The 16,225-nt window shown below is 41.2% G+C and overlaps 1 protein-coding gene across 4 annotated transcripts in view; it reads left to right on the forward strand.

Moving 5' to 3' along the window:
* Window positions 1-222: 222 nt before the first annotated feature.
* LOC139535608 (protocadherin alpha-C2-like) overlaps window positions 223-16,225 on the forward strand; it is a 71,589-nt gene continuing 55,586 nt past the window's right edge. Inside the window, exon 1 of one of the 4 annotated variants that reach the window (XM_071335203.1) lies at window positions 223-2,793. In XM_071335203.1, coding sequence (XP_071191304.1) covers window positions 409-2,793 — 2,385 coding nt within the window. In that variant the 5' untranslated portion in view covers window positions 223-408. Of the gene's footprint in view, window positions 2,794-6,171; window positions 8,698-9,420; window positions 11,957-13,020; window positions 14,991-16,225 lie in introns of those variants that run through there. The other 3 variants (XM_071335220.1, XM_071335211.1, XM_071335239.1) reach the window with 3 other exon arrangements.

A 16,225-nucleotide genomic window follows, 5' to 3' on the forward strand; every position in this document is an offset into this window, starting at 1 on the left:
GGCTATGTGCCAATTAGTTTATTATACCTCATCATTTCCCCTTTCATGCGAATTTACAGTGATTTGTTGTGCAGAAATGCTTTTCTGTCTTCCCTTTCTAGTCTATGCCAGTTTTTGAGTCTACGGTTTTCTTGCATGTACGCTCTTATGTCGGACCAGTTCTTATTCACACGGTGTCAGTGTCTACCAGCAAGACCAATTTACTCTTGAACTCCACCTAGATCCTGGCACAATAGCAAACATCCCACTTATCGCCGACTGTCAGTGAAATCTTAATGAGGTGGCGCACGGACATATGAGGATTATGTTTCTCTTTCTTTAAAAAAAAAAAAATCCATTGCTTTACTTGGGTTCTCTTTGTTCTCCGTCACATTCTATGGATTACATTCTAAAAAGGATTATTTAACAATGGCTGTACTCGAGAACCGTGAGTGGGGTTGGATTGTGAATATATTTTGGCTGTTGCTTTGTTTTCGGGATTCTGTTTCTAGACAAATTACCTATTCTATTTCCGAGGAGGTAAAACCGGGGACATTTGTTGGGAATTTGGCTAAGGATTTAAATCTAAAACTGATTGAACTGGAGGCACGCAGGATTCAGATTGAATCTGGATCATATAAGAAACATTTTGAGGTCCATTTGAAAACTGGCGTTCTCTTCGTTAGCGAAGCCATAGACCGAGAGAAGCTTTGTCCCAACAGCCTTGTTTGTACTGAAAGCTTGGAGGTTATTGTTAATAATCCTTTACGAATGTACAATGTTGAAGTAAATATACTAGACATAAACGACAACGCACCACAATTTCCTGTGAAATCCCAGATTATTCGTATTTCTGAGCATACTTCACCTGGAGCAAGATTTCCTCTGTCTACAGCTGACGATATGGATGTAGGGAGCAACTCTATTGACGCATATAAACTCTCCACAAATGCCTTTTTCAATCTAGACATACACACTGAGGCTGATAGTGGTCCATCAGCAGAGTTAATTCTAAATCAAGCTTTAGACCGAGAGAAACAGCCTGTGATCAAGCTAACACTGACCGCTATTGATGGAGGAAAGCCTCCCAGATCAGGGAGTACAGAAATCATTGTCAACATACTCGATGCAAACGATAATGCGCCAGTGTTTTCCAAAGCCCTGTATAAGGCAAAAGTCTTAGAGACTGCGCCAATTGGCACTGCTTTTCTAAGGCTTAATGCAACAGACCTAGATGAAGGCTTGAACGGTGAAATAATGTATTTGTTCAGCAAACAAGGACAAAAGGGGGGTTATGGTACATTTGCAATCAATCAGAGCAATGGGGAAATGACAGTAGCGGGACCTTTAGATTATGAGGTGACCAGTGCGTATGAGATTCGTGTAGAAGCCCAGGACCGAGGCCACTCACCTCTGGCCTCACATTGCAAAGTGTTGGTAGAGGTAGTTGACGTAAACGATAATGCCCCGGACATCAAACTCTCATCGCTTTTGGAGAATGTGAGAGAGGACGCAAAGAAGGGTACGGCAATTGCGCTAATCACGATTATTGATAAGGATGGCGGTAAAAACGGGAATGTGCATTGTACCATATCTGGTGTCTCGCCGTTTCTATTGGAGTCATCTCAGGGTAAATACTACTCCATGGTCCTTGGAGAAACGCTGGACAGGGAAATCAACTCTCAGTATAATGTCACAATCATAGCCAGAGATGAAGGGACCCCTCCTCTGTCCAGTATTAGCATTATTACTGTCCATGTTTCTGATGTCAATGACAATACGCCACGCTTTCCAGAACCCTCTGTTAACGTGTTCTTAAAAGAAAATAGTCCAGCAAGATCTGTGATATCTTCTGTGACTGCGCTGGATCCAGATTCAAAAGCAAACGCTCAGATAACATATAATTTACTAGAGCCCAGAAATAGGCCTACAGCTTCGCAGACACCTGTCAATGTGAATTATGCCACAGGTGAGATATATAGCATGCATTCAGTGAACTATGAAGAAGTGAAAAAGTTCCAGTTCCAAGTTCAGGCCACAGACTCTGGTGTTCCTCCACTAAGCAGCAACGTCACTGTCAACGTTTTTATCCTGGATGAGAATGACAACAGTCCTGTGATTCTCCCGCCCTATTCTGACCACGGCTCCGTTAATTCTGAGAACATTCCTTATTCTGCTGAAGCGGGATACTTTGTGGCCAAAATCAGGGCTGTAGACGCCGACTCTGGATATAATGCGCTGCTTTCTTATCACATCTCTGAACCAAAGGGGACCAATCTATTCAGAATAGGAACCAACAACGGAGAAATACGGACTAAGAGACGCATGAGTGACAATGACCTAAAAACTCACCCGTTGGTCATTCTGGTGTCTGATAATGGAGAACCTTCCCTGTCTGCGACTGTGTCTGTTGATGTTGTGGTCGTTGAAAGTACAGGTGACACACAGACAACTTTCAGACAACTGCCTGTAAAGGAGGAGAGTTTCTCTGATTTAAATCTGTATCTGCTCGTAGCCATTGTGTCATTATCAGTGATATTTCTACTGAGCCTCATCAGTTTAATAGTTGTAAAATGCCACAGGACAGACGGCAGTTTCAGCAGGTGCAGCGCCCCAATGATCACTACCCACCCTGACGGGAGCTGGTCTTACTCCAAATCTACTCAGCAGTATGACGTGTGTTTCAGCTCTGACACAATGAAGAGTGACGTAGTAGTTTTCCCCACGCCGTTTCCACCTGCTGATGGTGAGTTGATCAGTATTAATGGAGGAGACACTTTTCAAAGGACACGAACGCTTCCCAACACAGATAAGGTATGCCGATAACTTTATTATGTCTAATTCTATATTAGCCTATTGTATATTTTTCTACAAATGTTGTTTTGAAACAGTTTAAATTCCATTTCGATAGACAATGTGGTTGTTGTGTTGTGGTTGTCTGTCTTTGTATATTCCACTTTCCACTTTGTACATTAGAGGGTCATGGGTATGTCGGGTCATGGGTCACTGGTAACTTGTAGGCTATATATGCAGACAGGTCACCAGTGAGAATGGATGTAGGCATGGAGAGCATACTACCGTGCTCATCGTTTAAACATTGGAGGTATGGATTGCGCCTAAGGTAGTTTGCCTGTAAGGATTAATGGTATGTCATATCTTTACTGCTAATTAATGGGCAAATGATCCAATTTTGGACAGTGGTTTGTTTTGCACGTGTATATTAACTTTTGCAATCCCACCTGTGCCAGAGTGGCTATCAGGAACTAACTTGGTGGGGTAAAAACGTTTTATTTCAGATATTTTTAAAATTTTGGTATAAATACCACATGGTCAACTTCATAAAAACATGTTTTCCGTCTCAAGAGGTTAAAAAAAAGAAGGAAAAAAAGACGATAGTAAGTGCCTACTAAGTGCCAAATAAGGTAACATGGTTGGCGATTTCAACTTAAATCAGCCATAAATTCCCCTGTGACAGGGGGAATGGAAGGTTGCTGTGTGGAACAGGGAGGGGCAATTAAATGCAAGCTTCACAAAAATATTTATATTGTTGAAACATTTCTAGCTTGTCTAGCTGTGGGTGACAGGCTTGACGTGTCACCCGCTAAGTTTCCCACCACAAAACATCAGAAAATGGCCAAAAATAGTAGAATCAGCTCACCTGCTTTTACGCTAGGATTTTACTATTAGATGTTCAATATTTATTTTGAAAATATTATTTAACCCTCATACTGCCGACTGGGGTCATTTTGACCTCAGAGGATTTTTTAAAATCATAGCCTGGAGTCTTCTTGGGTATGACGCTACAAGCTTGGCACGCCTGTATTTGGGGAGTTTCTCCCATTCTTCTCTTCTCAAGCTCTGTCAGGTTGGATGGGGAGCATCGCTGCACAGCTATTTTCAGGTCTCTCCAGAGATGTTTGATCGAGTTCAAGTCCGGGCTCTGGCTGGGCCACTCAAGGACATTCAGAGACATTTGCCCCGAAGCCACTCCTGCATTGTCTTGGCTGTGTGCTTAGGGTCGTTGTCTTGTTGGAAGGTGAACATCCGCCCCAGTCTGAGGTCCTGAGCGATCTGGTGCAGGTTTTCATCAATGATCTCTCTGTACTTTGCTCCGTTCCTCTTTGCCTCGATCCTGACTAGTCTCTCAGTCCCTGCCGCTGAAAAACATCCACACAACATGATGCTGCCACGACCATGCTTCACCATAGGGATGGTGGCAGGTTGCCTCCAGACGTGACACTATTCATGCCAAATAGTTAAATCTTGGCTTTATCAGTCCAATCTTGTTTCTCATGGTCTGAGAGTCTTTAGGTGCCTTTTGGCAAACTCCAAGCAGGCTGTCATGCATGTGCCTTTTACTGAGGAGTGGCTTCCGTCTGACCACTACCATAAAGGCCTAATTGTTGGAGTTCTGCAGAGATGTCCTTCTGGAAGGTTCTCCCATCTCCACAGAGGAAATCTGGAGCTTTGTCAGAGTGACCATCGGGTTCTTGATCACCTCCCTGACCAAGGTCCTTCTCCCCCGATTGCTCATTTTGGCCGGGCGGCCAGCTCTAGGAAGTGTCTTTGTGGCTCCAAACTTGTTCCATTTAAGAATGATGGAGGCCACTGTGTTCTTGGGGACAGTAAATGCTGCAGAAATGTTTTGGTACCCTTCCCCAGATCTGTGCCTCGGCGCAATCCTGTCTCGGAGCTCTACGGACAATTCCTTCGACCTCGGCTTGGTTTTTTGCTCTAACATGCACTGTCAACTGTGGGACCTTATATAGACAGGCGTGTGCCTTTCTAAATCATGTCCAATCAATTGGATTTACCACAGGTGGACTCCAATCAAATTGTAGAAACATCTTATGGATGGTCAATGGAAACAGGATGCACCTGTTTCTGAATACGTATGTAAATAAGGTATTTCTGTTTTTTGTTTTGAATACATTTGCAAAAATGTCTAAAAACCTGTTTTTGCTTTGTCATTATGGGGTATTGTGCTTAGATTGCTGAGGAAATTTTTTATTTCATCAATTTTAGAATAAGGCTGTAACGTAAACAAAATGTGGAAAAGTCAAGGGGTCTGAATACTTTCTGAAGGCACTGTAAATATCAGTGTTCCTACAATATTATATATGTGGAACTTATGGCATTTGGGTTGCTATAACATTTGGTTTGAAGTGACTTTGAGTATTTGGGCATTATTTTTTAAGCGTACTGCCTTAGGCCCTACCACTCCTATTGTTTCGCTAGCAGCAATGTAATGCTTGCTGTGGGGTAAGTAGATAAAGGAAACTAAGCCATATTTTTAGTCATTGCCTCTCAGAATCAATTAATGAATCACTTTTTGTCAATAAAATTAAGTGTATTTCACATTTTTGTGTACCACACCTTTAAATGGCAGTCATTTTTACCACATTAATTAGTATTTACTTAAAAATTCTAAAAACGAAGTGATACTACAATCAAATGATGGTCAATCAGCTTTTTAGTACTTATATGGATTTTATTGGTCTTTGGAAAAAAGCTGCACTTTATGAAACATTTATATTTTTGTGTTGCAAAATATGCAAATTAACTGTAATTTTGCTAAAATATCTGTCTGTTTTGGTTATTTTTTATTTATTTCTGATAACTTTATTTACACATCTAATTATGTTTTGAAAATAATTAAGTTTATATTTGACTAATTGTTGCTTTTTTTATTTGTTTCTTCTTGGGGTCAAAATGACCCCAGTTGGTATGTAAAATATGTTGGTAGTGTGAAGGTTAAAAAAATGTAGTTTCACTATATTAAAATATGAGTTCAGTTCACGTAACAGGGTTGACCTTAAAATGAGAGTCAGGTTTATTTCTCCTTAAACTGAATCACTAATCACATGAAATAAATAATAATCTCCAGAAATGACTTTGTCAAAGCAACAAAATAACGAATGCTTTACAATGATGGTGAAAAGGACTTTTAGGGCTTAAGTGATTTCAAATCTTCCTAGAAGTCACAGAGGGTACACAGAGGGACATAGAAAGACCCACAGGCTGTAACTATTATTTTCACATTGAAGTGTTTTTACATTTTTTCTGTTCAGCAATGGGTTACCATTATTGTGTTTCGACGCTGGGAGACGCTGTTGTCCACGATAGAAATGCACCTGATTTAGAAAGCCAGGGCTCCTCCTATCCTTTGCTACAGGGTGTGTAGATCTAGGCTAGCATAGTAGTGAGGCTTTGTTTAAGAACACATTGGAATACCTTGCAGCACAGATAAATCGGCTGGGTGGAATGTCGCGGATTTCTCCTAGGCCTACCAATTTGATCAGTTTGGGATTAATCTGGATTACAGTGTCAAGGAACTGAGCAGCGATGGATTTGTGTGACCGTAGAATACATGTTTGGATACAGTGTTTTGTATTGCTTTGTTCATGTGGATTGTCCTCGGGACAGATCGTCTACATGGTGTCAGAGGAGGTGGATAAAGGCACAGTTGTTGGAAATATAGCCAAAGATCTCAATCTAAATGTTCAAGATCTGGAATCGAGAGGAGTTGAGATTGTAACTGGATCGAATAAGAGGTATTTTGACGTAAACCGGAAGACTGGGCTTCTGTATGTCAATGAAATAATCGACAGGGAGATGCTGTGTCAGAATTCAGTAAAATGTTTTGTAAACGTTGAAGCCATTTTGAAAGGTCCAACACATCTCCACCGCATAGAAATCAATATTTTAGACATAAACGACAATGCACCATCATTCCGAGAGACAGTTCATATTTTTAATATTACTGAGTATGCCTCTCCAGGAGAGAGATTTTCTCTGCCTGAAGCCCAGGACATGGATGTTGGCAGTAACTTGGTGAAAGCCTACAAGCTGAGCCCAAATGAACACTTCTCTCTGGATGTACAGAGCAGTGGAGAGCAGGTGTCTGCTGAGTTGGTGCTACGGAAAGCTTTAGACCGAGAGAAACAGGCTGTTATCAAGCTTGTGCTGACTGCCATTGATGGAGGAAAACCACCTAGATCCGGGACATTACAGATTATTGTCAACATTATTGATGTAAACGATAATTCCCCATCTTTCAGCAAACAACTCTACAAAGTTCAGATTCCTGAGAATGTCCCAAGTGGAACGACAATTCTTATTTTAAATGCGACTGATTTTGATGAGGGTGTAAACGGAGATATAATGTATTCCTTAACGGCAAAGGGAGATGCAAAACATGCTGAAATATTCTCCATTGATCCGAAGTCGGGAGTTATCGCCTCTAAAGGCAAAATAGACTACGAGGAAAGTACAGCATTTGAGATCCGTGTACAGGCTAAGGACAGAGGCGTCCCTCCTCGAAGCACGCAGTGTAAAGTCTTGGTTGAAGTGCTTGATGAGAATGACAATGCCCCTGAGTTAGCTGTAACATCACACATGGGCGCAGTGAAAGAGGACTCTCCAATTGGCACTGTTGTCGCATCTATAAATGCATTAGATAAAGATGGAGGTAAAAATGGACGTGTTTTGTGTGCCATAGTCGGAGAAGTTCCCTTTAAACTTATCTCTACTTATAAGAACTATTATTCTGTAGTAGTGGGTCGACCTCTGGACAGAGAGAGCGCATCGCAGTGCAATGTCACCATCATTGCTAAAGATGAGGGAACACCTCCTCGCTCCAGTACCAGTGTTATAACAGTAGACATCTCTGATGTGAATGACAACCCACCTCACTTTTCAGAACCCACAATAAACATGTTTCTAAAGGAGAATAGTCCTGCGAGAGATTTAATTGCAAGCTTGACTGCAATTGACCCCGACGTCAATGGCAATGCTCAAGTTACATATTCAATGCCAGAAACTAGCAACAACCTTCCAATGTCTACGATGATAAACATAAACTCTTTAACTGGTGAGATATATAGCATGCAGTCATTTAACTATGAAGAAGTAAAACAGTTCCAGTTCCAAGTTCAGGCCACAGACTCGGGTGTTCCTCCACTAAGCAGCAACATCACTGTCAACGTTTTTATCTTGGATGAGAATGACAACAGTCCTGTGATTCTCCCGCCCTATTCTGACCACGGCTCCGTTAATTCTGAGAACATTCCTTATTCTGCTGAAGCGGGATACTTTGTGGCCAAGATCAGGGTTGTAGACGCCGACTCTGGATATAATGCGCTGCTTTCTTATCACATCTCTGAACCAAAGGGGACCAATCTATTCAGAATAGGAACCAGCAACGGAGAAATACGGACTAAGAGACGCATGAGTGACAATGACTTAAAAACTCACCCGTTGGTCATTCTGGTGTCTGATAATGGAGAACCTTCCCTGTCTGCGACTGTGTCTATTGATGTTGTCGTCGTTGAAAGTTCAGGTGACATGCAGACAACTTTCAGGCAACTGCCTGTAAAGGAGGAGAGTTTCTCAGATTTAAATCTGTATCTGCTCGTCGCCATTGTGTCAGTATCAGTGATATTTCTACTGAGCCTCATCAGTTTAATAGTTGTAAAATGCCACAGGACAGACGGCAGTTTCAGCAGGTGCAGCGCCCCAATGATCACTACACACCCTGACGGGAGCTGGTCTTACTCCAAATCTACTCAGCAGTATGACGTGTGTTTCAGCTCTGACACAATGAAGAGTGACGTAGTAGTTTTCCCCACGCCGTTTCCACCTGCTGATGGTGAGCTGATCAGTATTAATGGAGGAGACACTTTTCAAAGAACAAGAACGCTTCCGAGCTCAGAGAAGGTAAGGAGAACTGTTCATGATATGGGATGTTTTTGTCACGTCTTGATTTATTTTATTAGCATTATTATCTTGTGTGCACATTATATTTTTCAAATTCCCGAGATTTATTGTAATTTACATAGACTGTTCCAATTGTATGGGTACGGTTTAGGATAGGTATTTTTTTTTTTTAATTCTCCTCTAAATTGATGCAGAATGTAGCGTTACAATTCAGCACCAGGGACAGCGACATATGGCTTCTTGCTTTGATTTATGTCAGTTTCATTCTTGCTCACGTTTTCTCAATTAGATTGCAGGAAAGTTGTTTCATATTCTCCTATATCAGATAATTTTGTGGATCTGTCAAATGAGTGTAGTTTTTAATGGTTTATGGTTGACGCAGTAACTGGTCAAGTTATTTAAATGTATATGCACACCACAGAAGATTTAGCCATTGAGTTCGACTACTGGTCATCAGCTGTTTGTCAGATTTAGGGCTTAGCAATAAATTACATTTGAGTTGATCATGCAAAGCGTTGTTCATTGGATGGTCTTTTTTTATATGAACTCTTCTGATAGATACCAACATCTTGAATAACTAAAGCAATCACATCTGTATTCATTTTAAGAGCAGAGTAAAAGCACTTGGTGTCGCTGTAGACCGTGATTATATTCAGTTGATAACTATATGGGGCTCCTCCTTCCTCTCCTCACTTCCACTGATGAGGCAGGTACAGTCAAGCGAGTTGTTGAGACGAGAACGCACTCGAAATAGGCCTGTATTTAGACACAACCGTTGTATACTAATAGAGAGATTGTTCTTATATAAAAACGTTGCTTAGCAATATTAGAAATCTATCATAAACAACTCACAGAAGAATCAGAAGGTCTGTGTATAAGGATGGACCATTCCGTGCATTGTGGATATTTTTGGATTCGGATTGTGCTGTTTATTTGCTTATGGGATATATCTTCCGGTCAGATTGTCTATTCTGTTTTAGAGGAGTTGAACAAGGGAACCTTTGTTGGGAATATAGCCAAGGATCTCAATCTCAACGTTCAGGAACTGGAGTCACGTATGTTTCAGATTGTATCCGGATCCAACAAGAAGTATTTTGATGTAAATCCAAGAACTGGTGTTCTGTTCGTGAATGAGATAATCGACCGTGAGGAGCTTTGTGAGACCAATGTGAAGTGTTCTTTGAATGTGCAGGCCATTGCGCACAATCCTTTAAATGTTTTTCGTGTTGAAATAGACATTTTGGATAAAAATGACAATGTACCTTGTTTCATTGAAAATTCTCTGACATTAAATATTTCTGAAAACGCTGCTGCGGGAGAGCGATTTCTTCTGCCAGTGGCTGAGGATGCGGATGGGGGCAGTAACTCTATGAAAACCTACAAGCTAAGTCCAAATGAACATTTTTATTTGGATGTACAGAGCGGTGGAGAGCAGAGTTTGTCTGCTGAGTTAGTGTTACAGAAGGCTTTAGACCGAGAGAAACAGGCTGTGATGAAGCTCATACTAACTGCTGTTGATGGAGGAAACCCTCCCAGATCTGGGACACTACAGATCACTGTACATGTATTTGATACTAATGACAATACTCCAATTTTCAGCAAACCTCTTTACAAAGTCAAAGTTGAGGAGAATGTTTCAAATGGAACCAAAATAATAACTCTCACGGCATCAGACTTGGATGAGGGTATCAACAGTGACATTCTTTACTATTTTGTTGGTAACAGGAATGCAAAAGGATCTAGTATATTTGCTATTGACCCATATACTGGGGATGTATCAGTGAAAGGTAATGTCGATTATGAAGAAAACGTTGGGATTGAGTTACGAGTCCAGGCTGCAGACCAAGGCCAACCTCCAAAAACGACACATTGTAAAGTGTTGGTGGAAGTAGTCGATATAAATGACAATGCTCCAGAGATAGCAATAACATCACTCATGAGCACAGTAAGAGAGGATGCCAAGTCTGGCGCTGCTGTTGCTTTAGTAATGCTCTCAGATAAAGATGGGGGTAAAAATGGAATTGTGAATTGTCAGATAAGTGATACTGTTCCTTTCCAACTGCAGTTTTCTTATAAAAATCACTACTCTTTAGTTGTGGACGGGCCTCTGGACAGAGAGAAATGTTCTCAGTACAACATCAGTATTATTGCTATGGACGAGGGGACCCCACCTCTCTCCAGCACCAGTGTTGTTACTCTATACATTTCTGATGTGAATGACAACCCACCCCGTTTTCCAGAACATCTTATTAACATGTATTTAAAGGAGAATAGTCCAGTGGGAGGTCTGATAGTTAGTGTAAGTGCGTATGATCCAGATGAAATGGAAAACGCGCGTGTATTATATTCTCTATCGGAAAGTAAAAGTGATAATATATCGCCCTCGTCAATTGTCAACATTAACTCTATAACTGGTGAAATAAACAGCATGCAGTCTTTTAACTATGAAGAAGTAAAAAAGTTACAATTTCAAGTTCAGGCCACAGATTCTGGCGTTCCTCCACTAAGCAGCAACGTCACTGTCAACGTTTTTATCCTGGATGAGAATGACAACAGTCCTGTGATTCTCCCGCCCTATTCTGATCACGGCTCCGTTAATTCTGAGAACATTCCTTATTCTGCTGAAGCGGGATACTTTGTGGCCAAGATCAGGGCTGTAGACGCCGACTCTGGTTACAATGCGCTGCTTTCTTATCACATCTCTGAACCAAAGGGGACCAATCTATTCAGAATAGGAACCAGCAACGGAGAAATACGGACTAAGAGACGCATGAGTGACAATGACCTAAAAACTCACCCGTTGGTCATTCTGGTGTCTGATAATGGAGAACCTTCCCTGTCTGCCACTGTGTCTGTTGATGTTGTGGTCGTTGAAAGTACAGGTGACACACAGACATCTTTCAGACATCTGCCTGTAAAGGAGGAGAGTTTCTCTGATTTAAATCTGTATCTGCTCGTAGCCATTGTGTCATTATCAGTGATATTTCTACTGAGCCTCATCAGTTTAATAGTTGTAAAATGCCACAGGACAGACGGCAGTTTCAGCAGGTGCAGCGCCCCAATGATCACTACCCACCCTGACGGGAGCTGGTCTTACTCCAAATCTACTCAGCAGTATGACGTGTGTTTCAGCTCTGACACAATGAAGAGTGACGTAGTAGTTTTCCCCACGCAGTTTCCACCTGTTGATGGTGAGCTGATCAGTATTAATGGAGGGGACACTTTCCAAAGGACACGAACGCTTCCCAACACAGAGAAGGTAATTACCCTTCATTATAAAAGCATACTATGTACCATCTATTGACCAAAATGCTATTTTTAAGTCGATAATATGTCTCTTGTTTTATATAATTAGTTTTGAGCAGGAAATCCTCATGTCTCAGCATGTTGTTGTTTCGTTCAATGCGCCTTTTGACAAGGTCATGTAGGGGTACCTTATGTTGTTGAATAGAGTTAGGCCTACCTTGTTTAACTTTTCTGCCTTCTGGATATGAATCACTTTGTTCAAACAATATTGTCATAATTTGGGGTTCATTTGGTGTAAATGTTATGGTTATTTGTAGGTCAAAAAAGACAGCTCGTTTAAGAAACACTTTTCTTTTGACTTCAGCACCACTGGGGTGGACAGCGACATAACTGGGTCGCTGGTGGTTTTTAATAACACACGTTTCATGTCACACCGTGTCGCTGCAGACCATGGATATGAAGGTTGTTTCTCAGTCTGGTGCCCCTCCCTCTATGGCTTGTCATGAGCTGGGAGGGCTTTGTACAGGTCCAGGATACATCGCACTCTGTTTGTGTTTTATACAAGAAAGCATTCTCACTGCGTTTTGGCCGTTTTATGTCTCATGTTTTTATGGTAGATAACACTAGTTTCAGAATCTAATTATCGATGTTTGGCACTAACAACTGAACCGTGGATAACGATGGGCCTCTTTCTCCATGCATGTATTTTGATTCGGATTCTGCTTCTTCTTTGTTTCTGGAATTTATCATCCAGTCAGATTGTCTATTCTGTCTCAGAGGAGGTGAACAAGGGAACCGTTGTTGGGAATATAGCCAAGGACCTCAATCTCAATGTTCAGGAATTGGAGTCTCGTATGTTTCAGATTGTAGCCGGATCTAACAAGAAGTATTTTGATGTAAATGTTAAGACTGGTGCTCTGTTTGTGATCGAGAGAATTAATCGAGAAGACCTATGTGTGACGAGCAAGACTTGTGCCTTAAATTTAGAGGCCCTAGCACAAAACCCGCATAGTCTTTATCGGATCGAGATAGAGATTTTGGATACAAATGACAACGCACCATTTTTCTCAGGTAATATACTTACAATGAATATTACAGAGATAGCTATTTTAGGAGACAAATTCCTCTTACCCATTGCAAAAGATCCAGATGTTGGTAGTAACTCGGTAAACAGCTACAAGCTGAGTCCAAATGAACACTTCTCTCTTGATGTACAGAGCGGTGGAGAGCAGAGTGTGTCTGCGGAATTAGTGCTAAAGAAAGCTTTAGACCGAGAGAAACAGGCTGTGATCCAGCTGACACTGACTGCTGTTGATGGAGGAAACCCTCCTCGATCAGGGACGTTACAGATAGTGGTAAACGTTATGGATATAAATGACAATAATCCAATTTTCAGCAAACCTCTTTACAAAGTGAAAGTGAATGAAAATTCGCCAGTAGGAAAAAAAGTAACTTCTCTTCTTGCTTCGGATATAGATGAAGGAGTAAATGGTGAAGTAATATATTCTCTAGTTGGATATGGGCCTGATAACGAAGCTCTATTCTCTATCGTTCCTGAGACAGGGGTGATTGAGGTAAAGGGAGTGATTGACCATGAACAAAATGCTGCAATTGAGTTAAGAGTCCAAGCAAAAGACAAGGGTATTCCACCTAGGAGTACACGTTGTAAAGTCTTAGTTGAAGTTATTGATGAGAATGATAACACTCCAGAAATATCAGTGACGTCACTCATTGACACTGTTCAGGAGGATGTGAAATCAGGCACAGCTGTTGCCTTAGTCACAGTCACTGACAAAGATGGGGGTAAGAATGGAGTAGTTCAGTGTAACATTGCAGGTTCTGGTCCTTTCAAGTTGCAGTCTTCAAATAATAATTACTATTCTGTATTAGTTAATGGGCCACTAGACAGAGAACTTGTTTCAATGTATAATGTAACCATTGTTGCAACAGATGAAGGATCTCCACCTCTCTCCAGCACTAGAGTTATTAGTGTGCACATTTCTGATGTGAATGACAATGCGCCTCGCTTTTCAGAGCCCATAATGGTGAATTTAAAAGAAAACAGTCCAGTTGGAGGTCATATTGCCAGCTTGACTGCGAATGATTTAGACATAAATGAAAATGCTCAGTTGTCTTATTCATTTTTAGAAGGCTTTAATGCAATACCCTTGTCTACAATGATAAACATAAACTCTTTAACTGGTGAGATATATAGCATGCAGTCATTTAACTATGAAGAAGTAAAACAGTTCCAGTTCCAAGTTCAGGCCACAGACTCTGGTGTTCCTCCACTAAGCAGCAACATCACTGTCAACGTTTTTATCCAGGATGAGAATGACAACAGTCCTGTGATTCTCCCGCCCTTTTCTGATCACGGCTCCGTTAATTCTGAGAACATTCCTTATTCTGCTGAAGCGGGATACTTTGTGGCCAAGATCAGGGCTGTAGACGCCGACTCTGGTTACAATGCGCTGCTTTCTTATCACATCTCTGAACCAAAGGGGACCAATCTATTCAGAATAGGAACCAGCAACGGAGAAATACGGACTAAGAGACGCATGAGTGACAATGACCTAAAAACTCACCCGTTGGTCATTCTGGTGTCTGATAATGGAGAACCTTCCCTGTCTGCGACTGTGTCTATTGATTTTGTTGTCGTTGAAAGTACAGGTGACACAAAGACAACTTTCAGACAACTGCCTGTTAAGGAGGAGAGTTTCTCAGATTTTAATCGGTATCTGCTCGTAGCCATTGTGTCAGTATCAGTGATATTTCTACTGAGCCTCGTCAGTTTAATAGTTGTAAAATGCCACAGGACAGACGGCAGTTTCAGCAGGTGCAGCGCCCCAATGATCACTACCCACCCTGACGGGAGCTGGTCTTACTCCAAATCTACTCAGCAGTATGACGTGTGTTTCAGCTCTGACACAATGAAGAGTGACGTAGTAGTTTTCCCCACGCAGTTTCCACCTGTTGATGGTGAGCTGATCAGTATTAATGGAGGAGACACTTTTCAAAGGACACGAACACTTTCCAACACAGAGAAGGTAAGGATCACTTTTTCTAAGGATTTTGCTTTGTAATTGCTTTTTTTAAATTGACATTATTGCTGCATTTTCAAATTCCTGAAAAACTTGGGGAAGTTCCCTTCTAACTTGACAATTTTAATGGGTACGGTATAGTTTGGATAAAATTTTGCTCCAAATTGATGCAGCAAGCAGCTTTTCATTTCAACACCATGGACAGCGACCTGTGGCTACTTTGGTTAGTCAGTCTCATTCTTGCTCACTTTTTCTAGATAAAACTGCAGCAAAGTTGTGTCGTATTGTCCTCTAACAGATAAAGGTATGAACCTGTCAGAATATTGTAGTTTTTAGTTGCTTAATGTAAAACTGAAAACTGTAAAGACATTTAGATGTAGGCCCTAGTTCACACCACTAAGGTAAGGTAAGCAATACCTTCAATTTAGGAAGAAAGTGTCGTTCATTGGATGCATTTGTTTGTTTCTTTATGCGTTCCTTATGTTATTTACAGTTGAAGTCGGAAGTTTACATACACCTTAGCCATATACATTTAAACTCAGTTTTTCACAATTGCTGACATTTAATCCTAGTAAACATTCCCTGTCTTAGGTCACCACTTTATTTTAAGAATGTGAAATGTCAGAATAATAGTTAAGAGAATGATTTATTTCAGCTTTTATTTCTTTCATCACATTCCCAGTGGGTCAGAAGTTTACATACACTCAATTAGTATTTGGTAGCATTGCCTTTAAATTGTTTAACTTGAGTCAAACGTGCTCGCGCACGCTTTTTCTGTTCTGCCCACACAAATTTTCTATAGGATCGAGGTCAGGGTTTTGTGATGGCCACTCCAATACCTTGACTTTCTTGTCCTTAAGCCATTTTGCCACATCTTTGGAAGTATGCTTGGGGTCATTGTCCATTTGGAAGACCCATTTGCGACCAAGCTTTAACTTCCTGACTGATGTCTGGAGATGTTGTTTCAATACATCCACATAATTTTCCCTCCCCATGATGCCATCTAGTTTGTGAAGTGCACCAGTCCCTCCTGCAGCAAAGCACCCCCACAACATGATGCTGCCACCCCCGTGCTTCACGGTTGGGATGGTGTTCTTTGGCTTGCAAGCCTCCCCCTTTTTCCTCCAAACATAACGATGGTCATTATGGTCAAACAGTTCTATTTTTGTTTCATCAGACCAGAGGACATTTCTCCAATAAATATGATCTTTGTCCCCATGTGCAGTTGCAAACTGTAGTCT

This window comes from Salvelinus alpinus, chromosome 1, assembly GCF_045679555.1.
Source record: "Salvelinus alpinus chromosome 1, SLU_Salpinus.1, whole genome shotgun sequence".
Classification (NCBI taxonomy): Eukaryota; Metazoa; Chordata; class Actinopteri; order Salmoniformes; family Salmonidae; genus Salvelinus; species Salvelinus alpinus.